The sequence below is a fragment of the Salmo salar genome, chromosome 17 (assembly GCF_965601325.2).
Source record: "Salmo salar chromosome 17, fSalSal1, whole genome shotgun sequence".
NCBI lineage: Eukaryota > Metazoa > Chordata > Actinopteri > Salmoniformes > Salmonidae > Salmo > Salmo salar.
Genome location: NC_138307.1, coordinates 19,364,157 through 19,378,521, shown reverse-complemented (window position 1 = coordinate 19,378,521; position 14,365 = coordinate 19,364,157). Strand labels below are relative to the sequence as shown.

Here is a 14,365-nt window from a genome sequence, read left to right as displayed (position 1 = left end):
GGGTCTGAATGGGGATGCCAGCTCTGACTACACCATAGGCCTCCTGATTAGCTAGCTGGTGAAGACAGCCATAATGAGGTCACTACTATTTGAAAGCTGCCCAGAGTATGTCACAGTTATGATATTGGACCTGTCTTCTGTTTGGATGATGTGGATAGGGAGTGGTGAGAGAGAAGGAAGGAAGGAAGGAAGGAAGGAAGGAGGAAGGAAGGAAGGAAGGAAGGAAGGAAGGAAGGAAGGAAGGAAGGAAGGAAGGAAGGAAGGAAGGAAGGAAGGAAGGAAGGAAGGAAGGAAGGAAGGAAGGAAGGAAGGAAGGAAGGAAGGAAGGAAGGAAGGAGATTCCTTTTCGGTGCATCATTGTCAGTGTGTTGTGTGAGCGTTGAAGGAATAATCCAATCAAAGCGATATTTTTTTTGATCATTACTCAGTCCCAAAATGTTTTGCATCTCATCAACCAAACTTTCAAGATACATATCTTGAGTCCAAACAGATTTTTATGTACATATTCGTATTCATTCCTTTACACTTAGGTGTACAAGGTAGTTGTTGTGGAATTGGTAGATTACTTGTTAGATATTACTGCATGGTCGGAACTAGAAGCACAAGCATTTCACTACACTTGCATTAACACCTGCTAACCATGTGTATGTGACAAATACATTTGATTTGATTTGATATTTTGAAAACTTGACTGCTGACAGGAAAACATGTTGGGACTGTATCAACAGTGGACTAATGACAAAAAAAGACAGCCAAGGAACTCTGTCTCCCCTGTCCTCACTCATTGTATCTCTCTCTACCTCACCCTTACACAATCTCTCCCTCCTGTATCTCTCTCTACCTCACCCTTACACAATCTCTCTCTCCTGTATCTCTCTCTACCTCACCCTTACACAATCTCTCTCTCCTGTATCTCTCTCTACCTCACCCTTACACAATCTCTCTCTCATGTATCTCTCTCTACCTCACCCTTACACAATCTCTCTCTCCTGTATCTCTCTCTACCTCACCCTTACACAATCTCTCTCTCCTGTATCTCTCTCTACCTCACCCTTACACAATCTCTCTCTCCTGTATCTCTCTCTACCTCACCCTTACACAATCTCTCTCTACCTCACCCTTACACAATCTCTCTCTCCTGTATCTCTCGCTACCTCACCCTTACACAATCTCTCTCTCCTGTATCTCTCTCTACCTCACCCTTACACAATCTCTCTCTCCTGTATCTCTCTCTACCTCACCCTTACCCAATCTCTCTCTCCTGTATCTCTCTCTACCTCACCCTTACACAATCTCTCTCTCCTTTATCACTCTCTACCTCACCCTTACACACTCTCTCCTGTATCTCTTTATCACTAAATCCTCCCTACTTTTATCTCCTTCTCTTTCTCCTCATCCCTCTTCACATTTTCTCCTCTCTCTTCCGGTCTCTCCTTCTCTTTCTCCTCATCCCTCTTCATATTTTCTCCTCTCTCTTCCTGTCTCTCCTTCTTTCTCCTCATCCCTCTTCACATGACCTCCTCTCTCTTCCTGTCTCTCCTTCTTTCTCCTCATCCCTCTTCACATGACCTCCTCTCTCTTCCTGTCTCTCCTTATCTATCTCCTCATCGCTCTTCACATGACCTCTCTCTTCCTGTCTCTCCTTCTCTATCTCCTCATCCCTCTTCCTGTCTCTCCTTCACTTTCTTTATTGGCTACACCTTTCCCTTCTTCCTCAGTGCACCCTATTCCTGTCCTTCTTCCCCCATCTCTTCTATTCTCTCTCTCTTTCATGCTCTTTCTTTTCTCACTCTTCTCCCCTTGGGATGATCACAAAGCCCCGAGCCACCACAGGATATCCCCATGTCAATCTCCGCTGTCCTCAAATGTCCACTTGTAACACTAGCTTGACCCTCACCTATGACCTTCCCACACACCCAGGTCATGGCTCAGGTTAGCCGTAGCTAACCCCAAGGTGCAGATATGATCCTAAAGACAGTTTAGTTTGACCTTAGGGTCATAGTGCACTAGGGCTGAAGGTACTTGTACCTCTATAAGTGTTTGGCAGAATGGTTTTCAGTGTTTACACAAACTCAGAAAGGTAACCTTAGCACAGTTAAATAACTGTTTTGGGTATGGAGTTGAGGGTCTGTCCTCGGGGAAGAATGCCTTGTCTTTCAGTTCTTGATCTGGAACTAACTTCTAAAGTTGTTAAAAACTAAAATGTTACAGTTTCTTTCAGAGTGTCAGGAATAACTTCAGGACTGCAGATGAAATTGGAAACAAACAAAACAAATGTCTGTGACAAATCAAATGGAGAGGTGGCCTTCATTGGAGGCTGCTGAGGGGAGAACGGATCATAATAATGACCGGAACAGAGCAAATGGAATGGCATCAAACACCTGGAAACCATGTGTTTGATGTATTTGATACCATTCCACCTATTCCGCTCCAGTCATTACCACGAGCCCGTCCTCTCCAATTAAGGTGCCACCAACCTCCTGTGGTGGGCTTTCAATAACAACAAAGGCATATCCTCTAGCTTTACTCCAGAACAGCGGTGTGTGTATATTGAATAAAAGGGGATTTGTAGAGAAAGCACAGCCTTATTCTCCACCTTGCACATCTGTCAAAACATCTCAGAGTGAGAAACACGCGAGAGAGTACGAGAGACAGAGAGAGACAGAGGGGGGAGGGAGGGAGAGAGGGGGGGGGTGAGACAAAACAAAAGTTCTCTTGTCGTCCTTTAAAACTAATCTGTATCTCTCTCATCCGCTGTACAAGACTTCTAGTCCAACACTACAGGTTTGGAGCAGGTGGCCACAGTTTCCGCTGTGTATTCCGGAGTATTCCACCTCTACCTCACACACAGTCCTGTAGCGGCCGTTGTGTAATACATCCAAGACAAATTCCTGGGCCTGACCCCTGACCAATATAATTATCAGATAGGGGCCCCCTGGGGGAGGGATGATTCCCACTGAGAGAGAGGTTCCTAACCCCAACACAACGACGCAGCACTCATCACCTAAATGCTCCCCAAGGGCTTTAGAGATGCTCTGCCATTTCCTGGTTGCTAAAATTCTAATAGTTCACCTAATATATTTTCCATAACCAAAAATATTTTTCAAGTTATTGTACAAAACTGAAATTAAAAGACGCAAATAACAAAACTTAAGAATGGGAAGCATTGAAAGTAGCGCACATAGAACAGACCTACCGCTTCTTAAACTTACTTTCAATGATAATGACAGATCTATAACTAACATTTCTATGTGAATTATGGTTGGGTTGCCTCAAAACGTACATATCGTTGCTTTAATGGTGCATTAGGAAGATGTTAAACTAACATCCTGGAAGGATAGTCTATTTCTGTGGCCATTTCACTTGCTTATGGCTGCAAAAGATGGACAATACAATTGAGCAGTGCCAAAATTTACTTTGACACATTTTCAAGAGAAACTGTGGAACTAATTGGAAATTCAGAATTAGGCCATGAAAAGATTTGTCCATGACGCAAGCCGTACTAATTTTACACACACTCACAAACACACCTAAAAAAAACACAGAAATATGAACCCGCCATGTTCTTTCCCAAGGTGCCAAGGTCTTTGGGTGGCCTCAAGCATGTCATCAGCCCTGGACAGTCTGCTGACAGACCAAACACACTCTGGCCTCTAGGGCAGGATCACCAACTAAATACAGCTGCGGGACAATTTGTTCTTGAGTGGATGGTCAGGGGGCCAGAACATAATTACAAATAATTTGTGGACTGCAAATTGACCCAAACAGATATCATATTTGACTAAAACAGAGTCATTTAAAACCTTGCTTAAATTTGTATATGATCACATCTATTATGAGCGGGAATACTTAGGAACAGATTTTAACAATGTAAATCACTTCAGCAGATTTGATGGTGTTTTTACAGTCTTTTATGTCCCAAACTTTTTTTTGTGCTCTACGGAGTGTCAGATGTGTGTGTGTGCGTGCATGTATGTGTGGCACCCTGCTGATGCACCGGACATGCTCCCAGCACAACAGGGTGTCAGATAAACATGAGAGGTGTGTGGCTGAACATGAGTAGATGTCTCTCTGTGTCTCTCTCTCTCTCTGTGTGTGTGTGTGTGTGTGTGTGTGTGTGTGTGTGCGTGCGTGCGTGCGTGCGTGTGTGTGTGTGTGTGTGGATAAACATGAGAAGGTGTGTGTGTGAGACACCCATTTCACACATGGTACACTCTGCCAGCTGCTCCATATTCCTCTTCAAATAGCACAGATGCTTGTTCTTAGCTACTGTAGTCAACATACAGTTTCATTATCGGTGATTATCACATTAAACGTTAGAGCAAATAAACATGATAGAAAAGTTAGTTCTTCTCTGTACGAGTGGTGTTCTGGCATTGAACCAGTCCCCCAGAGAGACTGAAAGACCTACAGATATACTACTCCATAACCACTGCATAGCTACCTCATTATGAACCTGATCTTACTCCGGGGATTGGACAGATGTGTTTTATAGGCCTCATTCCAAACACTGTTATTCCAGTTTCTGTTTTTCTGTCATGACCTCACAGTAAAGCACTCTCTCTAAGTCGTCATAACTGGGTGCGGGGACAGAATTCCCCCACCCCCCTGTGTGAGAGAAAGAGAGAGAGAGAAAGCGAGAGAGAGAAAGAGAGAAAGAGAGAGAAAGAAAGAGAGCGAGAGAGAGAGAGCATATGTGTGACTGTATGTGATGTAATGTTTTGATTCTGTTACTGGTCAGGCTTGACCAATGAGCTGTAAACATGAAAAGTGTGTTTTTAAGCAGGAGCAGCGAGGGTCCTTCAGCCTATGTATAGGAGAAGGCTCGGTTCCCAACAGAACACTCTATCCGTAACTTCTCCCCCCAGAGAGGTATTATCCAACCCAGCAACGTGATGAGGTCACTCTGATGCAACTGCAACCCCCTCCTCCAACCTGCAAAACAACCATGGGTGGAATTCAATCAAACATGCACTGGGGATGAATCCCAAAGAAACAAACAAGTAGGGCATGTGTTATTACTGTGCAATTATAATTTGACCATGTTGTTTATTAGTACATACCAGGTCATTTCTGACTCCTAGAAAGGGTAGCTGATATGCCATGATAGGAAAGCCAGAGTAGAGAACCACAGTTCAAATAATATGGGAATATAAATAAACTAAATTAGAGGAAGTCTTTATTTAAGCACTTCCTTACCAACCTTGAACCAATCAGCACGAGGAAGCCAGCAGAGTAGGTCAAACACACACATGATGTAGGCATATGCTCACATACAGTACACACACATACACACCACATAAAGGAAAACACACACAGGCACGCATGCAAACGCACACACAACCATGTACACACACACATAAACACACACACCACATGTAAAGGAAAACATACACACACTCAGTGTCCCATTTTTCATTCCTGAAAAATCTGAGAGTTTCTGTTTTACTGTCATGAGCTCACAGTAAAGCACTCTCCCTAAGTCGTCATAACTGGGTGTGGGGACAGAATTCCCCCACACCCCTGTTCAGATGGCTCCAACAGTCTTAGTATTATCTGGCTGTTGCAGTATAAACAACACATTTTTGTATTCATTTTTATTTAACCTTTATTTAACTAGGCAAGTCAGGTAAACTAGGCAAACATGGGATTAGTCTGAAATGGCACCCTACACACTACTGTATATAGTGCACTACTTTTGACCTGGACCAATTGTACGTTACTCTGGATAAGAGTGTCAGCTAAATGACTAAAATGGAGATGAAACATTTCAGACGAAGACATGGAATCATAGAATAATGTTGCAGGTGGTTGTTAATCTCTTATCACACAACTTGGAAAGCTACAAAGGACAATAGAAATATGGCGATTGCCTAGGGTTTATAATTAGATATCTTTTTTTCAGCTTTATTTAACCAGGTAGGCTAGTTGAGAACAAGTTATCATTGTCACGACTTCCACCGAAGTTGGTTCCTCTCCTTGTTCCGGCGGCATTCGGCGGTCGGCATCGCCGGTCTTCTAGCCATCGTCGATCCACTTTTCATTTTCCATTTGTTTTGTCTTGTTTTCCTACACACCTAGTTTTCATTTCCCTCATTAATTGTTGTGTATTTAACCCTCTGTTCCCCCCATGTCTTTGTGTGGAATTGTTTGTTGTAAGTGCTTGTGCACATGCTTACTGGTGCGTGACGGGTTTTGTACCCATGTTTGTTATTCTTTATGCCGTTGGTTTTGCAATTAAACTGCTCCGGCTATTACCTAGTTCTGCTCTCCTGCGTCTGACTTCCCTTCCACCAGTTACCACCCCTTACAATCATTTACAACTGCGACCTGTCCAGGATAAAGCAAAGCAGTGCGACACAAACAACAACACAGAGTTACACATGGAATAAACAAACATACAGTCAATAATACAATAGAAAAAGTGTATATATACAGTGTGTGCAAAGGAGATAGGAAAAGGGAGGTAAGGCAATGAATAGGCCATAGTGGCGAAATAATTACAATATAGCAATAAAACACTGGAGTGATAGATGTGCAGAGGATGAATTTGCAAGTAGAGACACTGGGGTGCAAATGAGCAAAATAAATAAATAAATACAGTATGGGGATGAAGTACTGTAGTTCATCGATAGTTAAATATTAGGTCAATAATAATATTCATCGTCATCATCATTAATAAACACACACGTTTCAAGGCTAAACATATTTTAACACCCATCGATTTGAAGAAAGCATGCCTATATTCCACACGGGGACCAGTCTTTGGAAGTTGTAGTATTGGGGAGGTTATGAGAGGCTGAGGGAGGGAGGAATGAGCAGAATTGAATTACAAACACATTTTCGGGTGCCTTTGCTCCACTTCATACCAGCGTGGGGTAGGTAAAGGTAGACGACGGATTTTATCCACCAAATCTCAGCGGGAAAACTGAGTATTTTCTCAATGCGAGACTTATTGAGGAGACTGGAACACGAGTTGTAGCCTACTCGCGCCTGTCTCACCTGCGTGACTTTTCAGTGTGTCTTGGAAACTGCGACCGTAAGCTTTGATTTGAAAAAATAGAGCAGAGCCGCAACACGATATATCGGGACATTGATTTGAATTGAATGGATCATTGTGCGCTGAATTCGTCTATATGGGATGTACTGTGAGTTTCATCTGTTGTGAGGACGAGTTGTTGGTGCCCCTCGGTCGCTATGAGGAGAAAGAGAAAGAAGAATCCACAATCTTATCAAAGGTAAGAAAAATAACGAATTTGGCCTGATTTTGGATGATATTCTTGAGTCGTTTAAGTAAAAATAGGTAGTTCGAGTACACGATCTGACTTGACAATGGATCAAAGGGAGGTCTGTATGTTTGGCTTCTGGGCACATTTGCTTTGACGTCTGTTTGTTTACCTGTCACCCATCGTTTCTTATAACACCGTCGACGTCACTGTCACGCAGTCTTCCTATCACCCACGCAACTTTCCTTGTTAGCCTCCATTTGTTTAGAAAGGTTTACCTTAGCTTGAAACTCAAGATAAAATGCACCCTCCTTGTTTACACTGGTAGGCTACTGGACTCTGTATCATTTCTGTCATGCGCTGAGACAAGAGGCAAATCAGGCAATATGACGCATTTTCAGGTTGGCATATGGCGACTATAAATAGTCTATGCCAATTACCTGCATATTTTTGTGAAAGTAGTTCAAACCCCAAACAGTCAAGCTGTTTTCAAAACCTATGTGTAGAACTCGGCAGACATCCAACTTGGCAGAACAACTCCACTAGCGGTGTGGCCGTTGCTGGCTGTGCTGGACTGGGGTGGTCTGGTTTTGGGTGTCTGGTCTTTGGCTTGATAACATGAAGAGGGGAAGGGGAGGTACAGCTGGGGTAACAAGATGCTGCTTTGTTTTGGTGGAATGGACAGTGTTATAATCGTCAAAGTCTCTATGGGAAGGAGAGTAGACAAGGAAAGGAGATATATAAAGGAAGTGACTTAATTGTGACACAGGTCCTTACTCATGAGGTTCATGTTGTGAGTTAATGCCATTTTTAGATGTCATTCCTGGACAGTGGCTCCTCCTCCTCTTCTCCTCTTCTCCTCCTCCCCACCTCTTCCTCCTCTCCACCTTACACCCTGGCCTGTCAGATCAAAAGCTACCTTTCAACCGCCCTCCACCTCCCAACTGGAGTTTATGAAGTGTGTGTGTGTGTGAGAGGGAGACCTCTTTGGTCTTCATACCAAAAAAACTCCTTTGCACCTGGGCTTCAGGTGTGTGTGTGTGTGTGTGTGTGTGTGTGTGTGTGTGTGTGTGTGTGTGTGTGTGTGTGTGTGTGTGTGTGTGTGTGTGTGTGTGTGTGTGTGTGTGGAGTGGGTTGGGGAGAGCTGGTGCTGTGTAATAGTATGGTTGACAGATGGACTCAAGGCTAACAGCACACCCTTCACATCAGTCAAGTCAAGTGCTCATTTCATTTACATCGATGAATTCATTGATTTAAAGTCCTCGTCCAGTCTCCTTGACACCTTATTTGACAACTGATTTACTAAACAAAAGGCACATCTCAATAGCTGGTCCAGGTATGTCATGACATGGCAGAAGTGGGCGGGGCCTTAAAAATGATTTACTGAGTTTCATCCCTTCACATCCCACTGGGCACAGACTTCATTTCAACGTCTAGTTTGGATTTACATTTGGTTGAGTTGTCAACTAACGTGAATTCAACCTGAAATCATCTAAAAATGTCATGTTATTGGATTTAGGTAAAAAGTTGGGTGAAAAAAAGACGAAATTCCCTGACGTTGATTACTTTTTTCAAATCCAATCAGTTTTCCATGTTGATTCAACATTTTCAATTACATTTTTGTTGTTGAAATGATGTGGAAAGAACCTTGATACAACCAGTTTTTGCCCAGTGGAATGTTGTGAGGATAAAAACATAAACACATCATCATATACATTTTATCAGACACTCTTATCCAGAGCTACTTACAGGACCAATTAGGGTTAAGTACCTTGCTCAAGGGCACATCAACAACTTTTTCACCAAGTTGGCACAGGGATTTGAAGCAGCAACCTTTCGTTACACTTGGGCTCCCAAGTGGCGCAGCGGTCTATGGCACTGCATCTCAGTGCTAGAGGCGTCACTACAGACCTGGTTCGATTCAAAGCTGTATCACAACCGGCCGTGATTGGGTGTCCCATAGGGCGGCGTACAATTGGCCTAGAGTCGTCCGGGTTTGGCCGGGGTCGGCCGTCATTGTAAATAAGAATTTGTTCTTAACTGACTTGCCTAGTTAAATAAAGGTTAAATAAAAAATACAGGCCCAACACTCTTAACCTCTAGGTTACCTATCACAGTGTGTAAGGGCTGTCTTCAGGAATGGACCAAAATGCAGCGGAGTTAGTATTCATCTTTCAATTTAATTAGAAAGAACACTATAACAAACAAAACAAGGAAACTGACAGCCAACAGTCCTGTCAGGTGCAAACACACTAAACAAGAAACAATTACCCACAAAACCCAAAGGAAAAACATGCTCCTTATGTGTGACTCCCAATCAACCACAACCCTCACAGCTGTGCTTGATTGGAAGTCACACGGCCAAAATCAATGAAACAATAAAAAACACACACTCCCTTCTGCCACGTCCTGACCCAACTACACCCTCTACTGGTCAGGACGTGACAGTACCCCCCCCTCAAGGTGCAGACCCCGGGATGCACCTAAAAAAAGAACACACAAGAAAATCCCCAACAAAAAGGAACACCTAAACAATAAGGGAGGGAAGGGAGGGTGGCTGCCGTCACCGACGGCACTGTGCTACACCCTCCCTCCCCAACCCACCTATCCTGGAGGTGGCTCAGGTGCAGGACGTGGACCTCGCTCCACCTTCGGCGTCGCCCACTTTGGTGGCGCCGATAGCTGCGCCGGGCAGACGGGCCACTCGGGCTGACCCTGGCAGACAGACCACTCGGGCTGGGCCGGAGGACTGGAGGGCCACTCGGGCTGGGCCGGAGGACAGGAGGGCCCCTCGGGCTGGGCAGGAGGGCCCCTCGGGCTGGGCCGGAGGGCAGGAGGGCCCCTCGGGCTGGGCCGGAGGGCAGGAGGGCCCCTCGGGCTGGGCAGGAGGGCCCCTCGGGCTGGGCCGGAGAGCAGGAGGGCCCCTCGGGCTGGGCCGGAGAGCAGGAGGGCCCCTCGGGCTGGGCCGGAGGGCAGGTAGGGCAATCCTACTTTATCTCTTAAAGAGATTGAGTGAGAGATTGGTTACATCCCCAAACGCACCCTATTCCCTTTATAGTGCACTACCTTTGACCAGGGCCTTGTGGATCAAAAGTAGTGCACTACCCAGGTAATAGGGTGTCATTTGGGATGCAGTAGGGATCTGGCTGTGTACAGGCTGCTCTCTCTTTCTCTCCGTCTGTCAGCTCAGTGGCAGACCACAGGCCAGTGTTAGACACAGGGTGTCAGTCCATGTTTGGCTGGAGACGAACAGTAGCTTATGACCAGAGCTCCTCACACTGAGAAAGATTCATATCAATACAGGAGGAAGATTCATATCAATACAGGAGAAAGAGTCATATCAATACAGGAGAAAGGGTCATATCAATACAGGAGAAGGAGACATATCAATACAGGAGAAAGAGTCATATCAATACAGGAGAAAGAGTCATATCGATACAGGAGAAAGAGTCATATCGATACAGGAGAAAGAGTCATATCGATACAGGAGAAAGAGTCATATCAATACAGGAGAAAGAGTCATACCAATACAGGAGAAGGAGACATATCAATACAGGAGAAAGAGTCATATCAATACAGGACAGGGAGTCATATCAATACAGGAGGAAGAGTCATATCAATTAGAGGTCGGCCGATTATGATTTTCCAACGCCGATGCCGATTATTGGAGGGCCAAAAAAGCCGATACCGATTAATCGGCCGATTTTTTTTGTCTTTTTTTAATTTGTAATAATGACAATTACAACAATACTGAATGAACACTTATTTTAACTTAATATAATACATCAATAAAATCAATTTAGCCTCAAATAAATAATGAAACATGTTTAATTTGGTTTAAATAATGCAGTGTTGGAGAAGAAAGTAAAAGTGCAATATGTGCCATGTAAAAAAGCTAACGTTTAAGTTCCTTGCTCAGAACATGAGAACATTTGAAAGCTGGTGGTTCCTTTAAACATGAGTCTTCAATATTCCCAGGTAAGATGTTTTAGGTTGTAGTTATTATAAGAATTATAGGACTATTTCTCTCTATACGATTTGTATTTCATATACCTTTGACTATTGGACTATGGGAATATTTGTCGGGACGGAAGGCGTCTTCCTCCACCTCCCCCCTTATTTTAGGCACTTTAGTATTGCCAGTGTAACAGTATAGCTTCCGTCCCTCTCCTCGCTCCTACCTGGGCTCGAACCAGGAACACATCGACAACAGCCACCCTCGAAGCAGCGTTACCCATGTAGAGCAAGGGAAACAACTACTCCAAGTCTCAGAGCGAGTGACGTTTGAAACGCTATTAGCGCGCACCCGGCTAACTAGCTAGCCATTTCACATCGGTTACACCAGCCTAATCTTGGGAGTTGACAGGCTTGAAGTCATAAACAGCGCAATGCATTGCGAAGGGCTGTTTGAATCAATGCTTACGAGCCTGCTGCTGCCTACCATCACTCAGTCAGACTGCTCTATCAAATCATAGACTTAATTATAACATAATAACACACAGAAGTACGAGCCTTAGGTCATTAATATGGTCGAATCCGGAAACTATCATCTCGAAAACAAAACGTTTTTCCTGTCAGTGAAATACGGAACCGTTCCGTATTTTATCTAACGGGTGGCATCCCTAAGTCTAAATATTCCTGTTACATTGCACAACCTTCAATTTTATGTCATAATTACGTAAAATTCTGGCAAATTAGTTCGCAACGAGCCAGGCGGCCCAAACTGTTGCATATACCCTGACTGCGTGCAATGAAAGCAAAATGACACAATTTCACCTGGTTAATATTGCCTGCTAACCTGGATTTCTTTTAGCTAAATATGCAGGTTTAAAAATATATACTTCTGTGTATTGATTTTAAGAAAGGCATTGATGTTTATGGTTAGGTACAGTCGTGCAACGATTGTGCTTTTTTCGCAAATGCGCTTTTGTTAAATCATCCCCCGTTTGGCGAAGTCGGCTGTCTTTATTAGGAAGAAATAGTCTTCACAGTTCGCAACGAGCCAGGCGGCCCAAACTGCTGCATATACCCTGACTCTGTTTGCAAGAGAAGTGACACATTTTCCCTAGTTAAAAGAAATTCATGTTAGCAGGCAATATTAACTAAATATGCAGGTTTAAAAATATATACTTGTGTATTGATTTTAAGAAAGGCATTGATGTTTATGGTTGGAGCAACGTGTACCTAAGCGATTATATGCAACGCAGGACAGGCTAGATAAACTAGTAATATCATCAACCATGTGTAGTTAACTAGTGATTATGATTGATTGATTGTTTTTTATAAGATAAGTTTAATGCTAGCTAGCAACTTACCTTGGCTTCTTACTGCATTCGCGTAACAGGCAGGCTCCTCGTGGAGTGCAATGTAAAGCAGGTGGTTAGAGCGTTGGACTAGTTAACCGTAAGGTTGCAAGATTGAATCCCCCAGCTGACAAGGTAAAAATCTGTCGTTCTGCCCCTGAACAAGGCAGTTAACCCACCGTTCCTAGGCTGTCATTGAAAATAAGAATGTGTTTTTAACTGACTTGCCTAGTTAAATAAAGGTAAAAAATAAAGAAAGAAAAGAATCGGCCAAATCGGCGTCCAAAAATACCGATTTCCGATTGTTATGAAAACTTGAAATCGGCCCTAATTAATCGGCCATTCCCATTAATCGGTCGACCTCTAATATCAATACAGGAGAAAGAGTCATATCAATACAGGAGAAAGAGAAGGCTGACAAAGCAAGCTGGACACTATAGACATCCAGAGTAATGTTTATGTAGAAGATTGATTGTACCACGTGTACACACATTTTCACTGACTTTATCTCTCTGACTCTTTTTTTTAAACATTATCATACAAACTGACAGCTCCTCCCTGAGAGGGTCACATAAGCATATACACACACACACACACACACACACACACACACACACACACACACACACACACACACACACACACACACACACACACACACACACACACACACACACACACACACACAAAGCGGTTGTGTAATTATCTGATAAGGTATGTGTACGAGTGTTGCTCTCCCGTTCTCCCACAATGCCGTGCCACATTCCTCTCGCTTGCTAGCTCTACAGGGAAACACAGTGTCCTCTGTGCTGCGTTACCACGGCAACCCCTGCCTCACTCTTACCTGACACACACACACACACACACACACACACACACACACACACACACACACACACACACACACACACACACACACACACACACACACACACACACACAATGTGAGCACACACAATCACACTCACACTCACACTAATGAGTGTGCGTGTGTGTGTGTGTTGTTTGTGCCTGGGCTGAGGTCCCATTGTTTCACTGTTACACACAGGTCTCTAGATGAAACAATGGCAGATACATGATATGCATTCTGAAGAGCCTTCTACTGTAGTTATATCCAGCTGGCCTATCTGTCAGTGGGTCAGAGAGAATGCTTTAAACCTCTCAATGAGACGGACGGAAAGCTCAAATGAAAGCTAGTACAATAGCGTAGGTTTCCACCCCATCTTCTTAAGGAGGGTCGTGTGAATACAGCAGATTTGAGGGATCATCTTCCACATGGAATTCCCATTGCTCCTGCCCATTTCATTCCATAATCTCCATCACATCAAAGTCAACGTTAAGAGGTTGGATTAAGTCACAGCGCACTTTACCGCTCGGGATAAGTGGGTAATTAATTACACGATGAAGGTAAAGAAACTGAAAGTATATTGTAATTACACCCCTATTTCAATGGCACCTCCTTTATGTAGTAACAAGCTAGAATATAATAATTTATTAATTATCTTTGTCATAAATGGACATTTGTCTTCAGGCTATCTCAGTCTGATTATTACATAACATGTCATTGTTGTCTGTGGGCTCTTTTCCCATGTCCTTTTCTGGTTCTTTTCGAAGATTAGAGTGCTAGCAGGCCTATGGGGTTATTTGTCCTGTAATCATGCTTTCATGACTGGACTGGAAGTGTTCACTCAAGAAGGTTGTTAAATCCCTCTTTTACATGCCCCATTTACCTTGAATAAACACAGAGAAAAACCTCAATTTTGTTATTTTCCTCCTAACTGGCGAGGACAAATGACTGGAGTCTGTGCTAATTCTAGCTCTTCTGTTGTTGTGTTT

The 14,365-nt window shown here is 43.6% G+C and overlaps 1 protein-coding gene across 14 annotated transcripts in view; it reads left to right on the top strand.

Moving 5' to 3' along the window:
* Nucleotides 1-6,880: 6,880 nt before the first annotated feature.
* The window catches only part of LOC106575599 (tensin-1), a 185,322-nt gene continuing 177,837 nt past the window's right edge, over nucleotides 6,881-14,365 (top strand). For 6 of the 14 annotated variants that reach the window (XM_082963554.1, XM_082963550.1, XM_082963547.1 and 3 more), the window contains exon 1: nucleotides 6,882-7,238. In XM_082963554.1, coding sequence (XP_082819680.1) covers nucleotides 7,137-7,238 — 102 coding nt within the window. In that variant the 5' untranslated portion in view covers nucleotides 6,882-7,136. Of the gene's footprint in view, nucleotides 7,239-14,365 lie in introns of all 14 variants that reach the window. The other 8 variants (XM_082963553.1, XM_045699133.2, XM_082963559.1 and 5 more) reach the window with 3 other exon arrangements.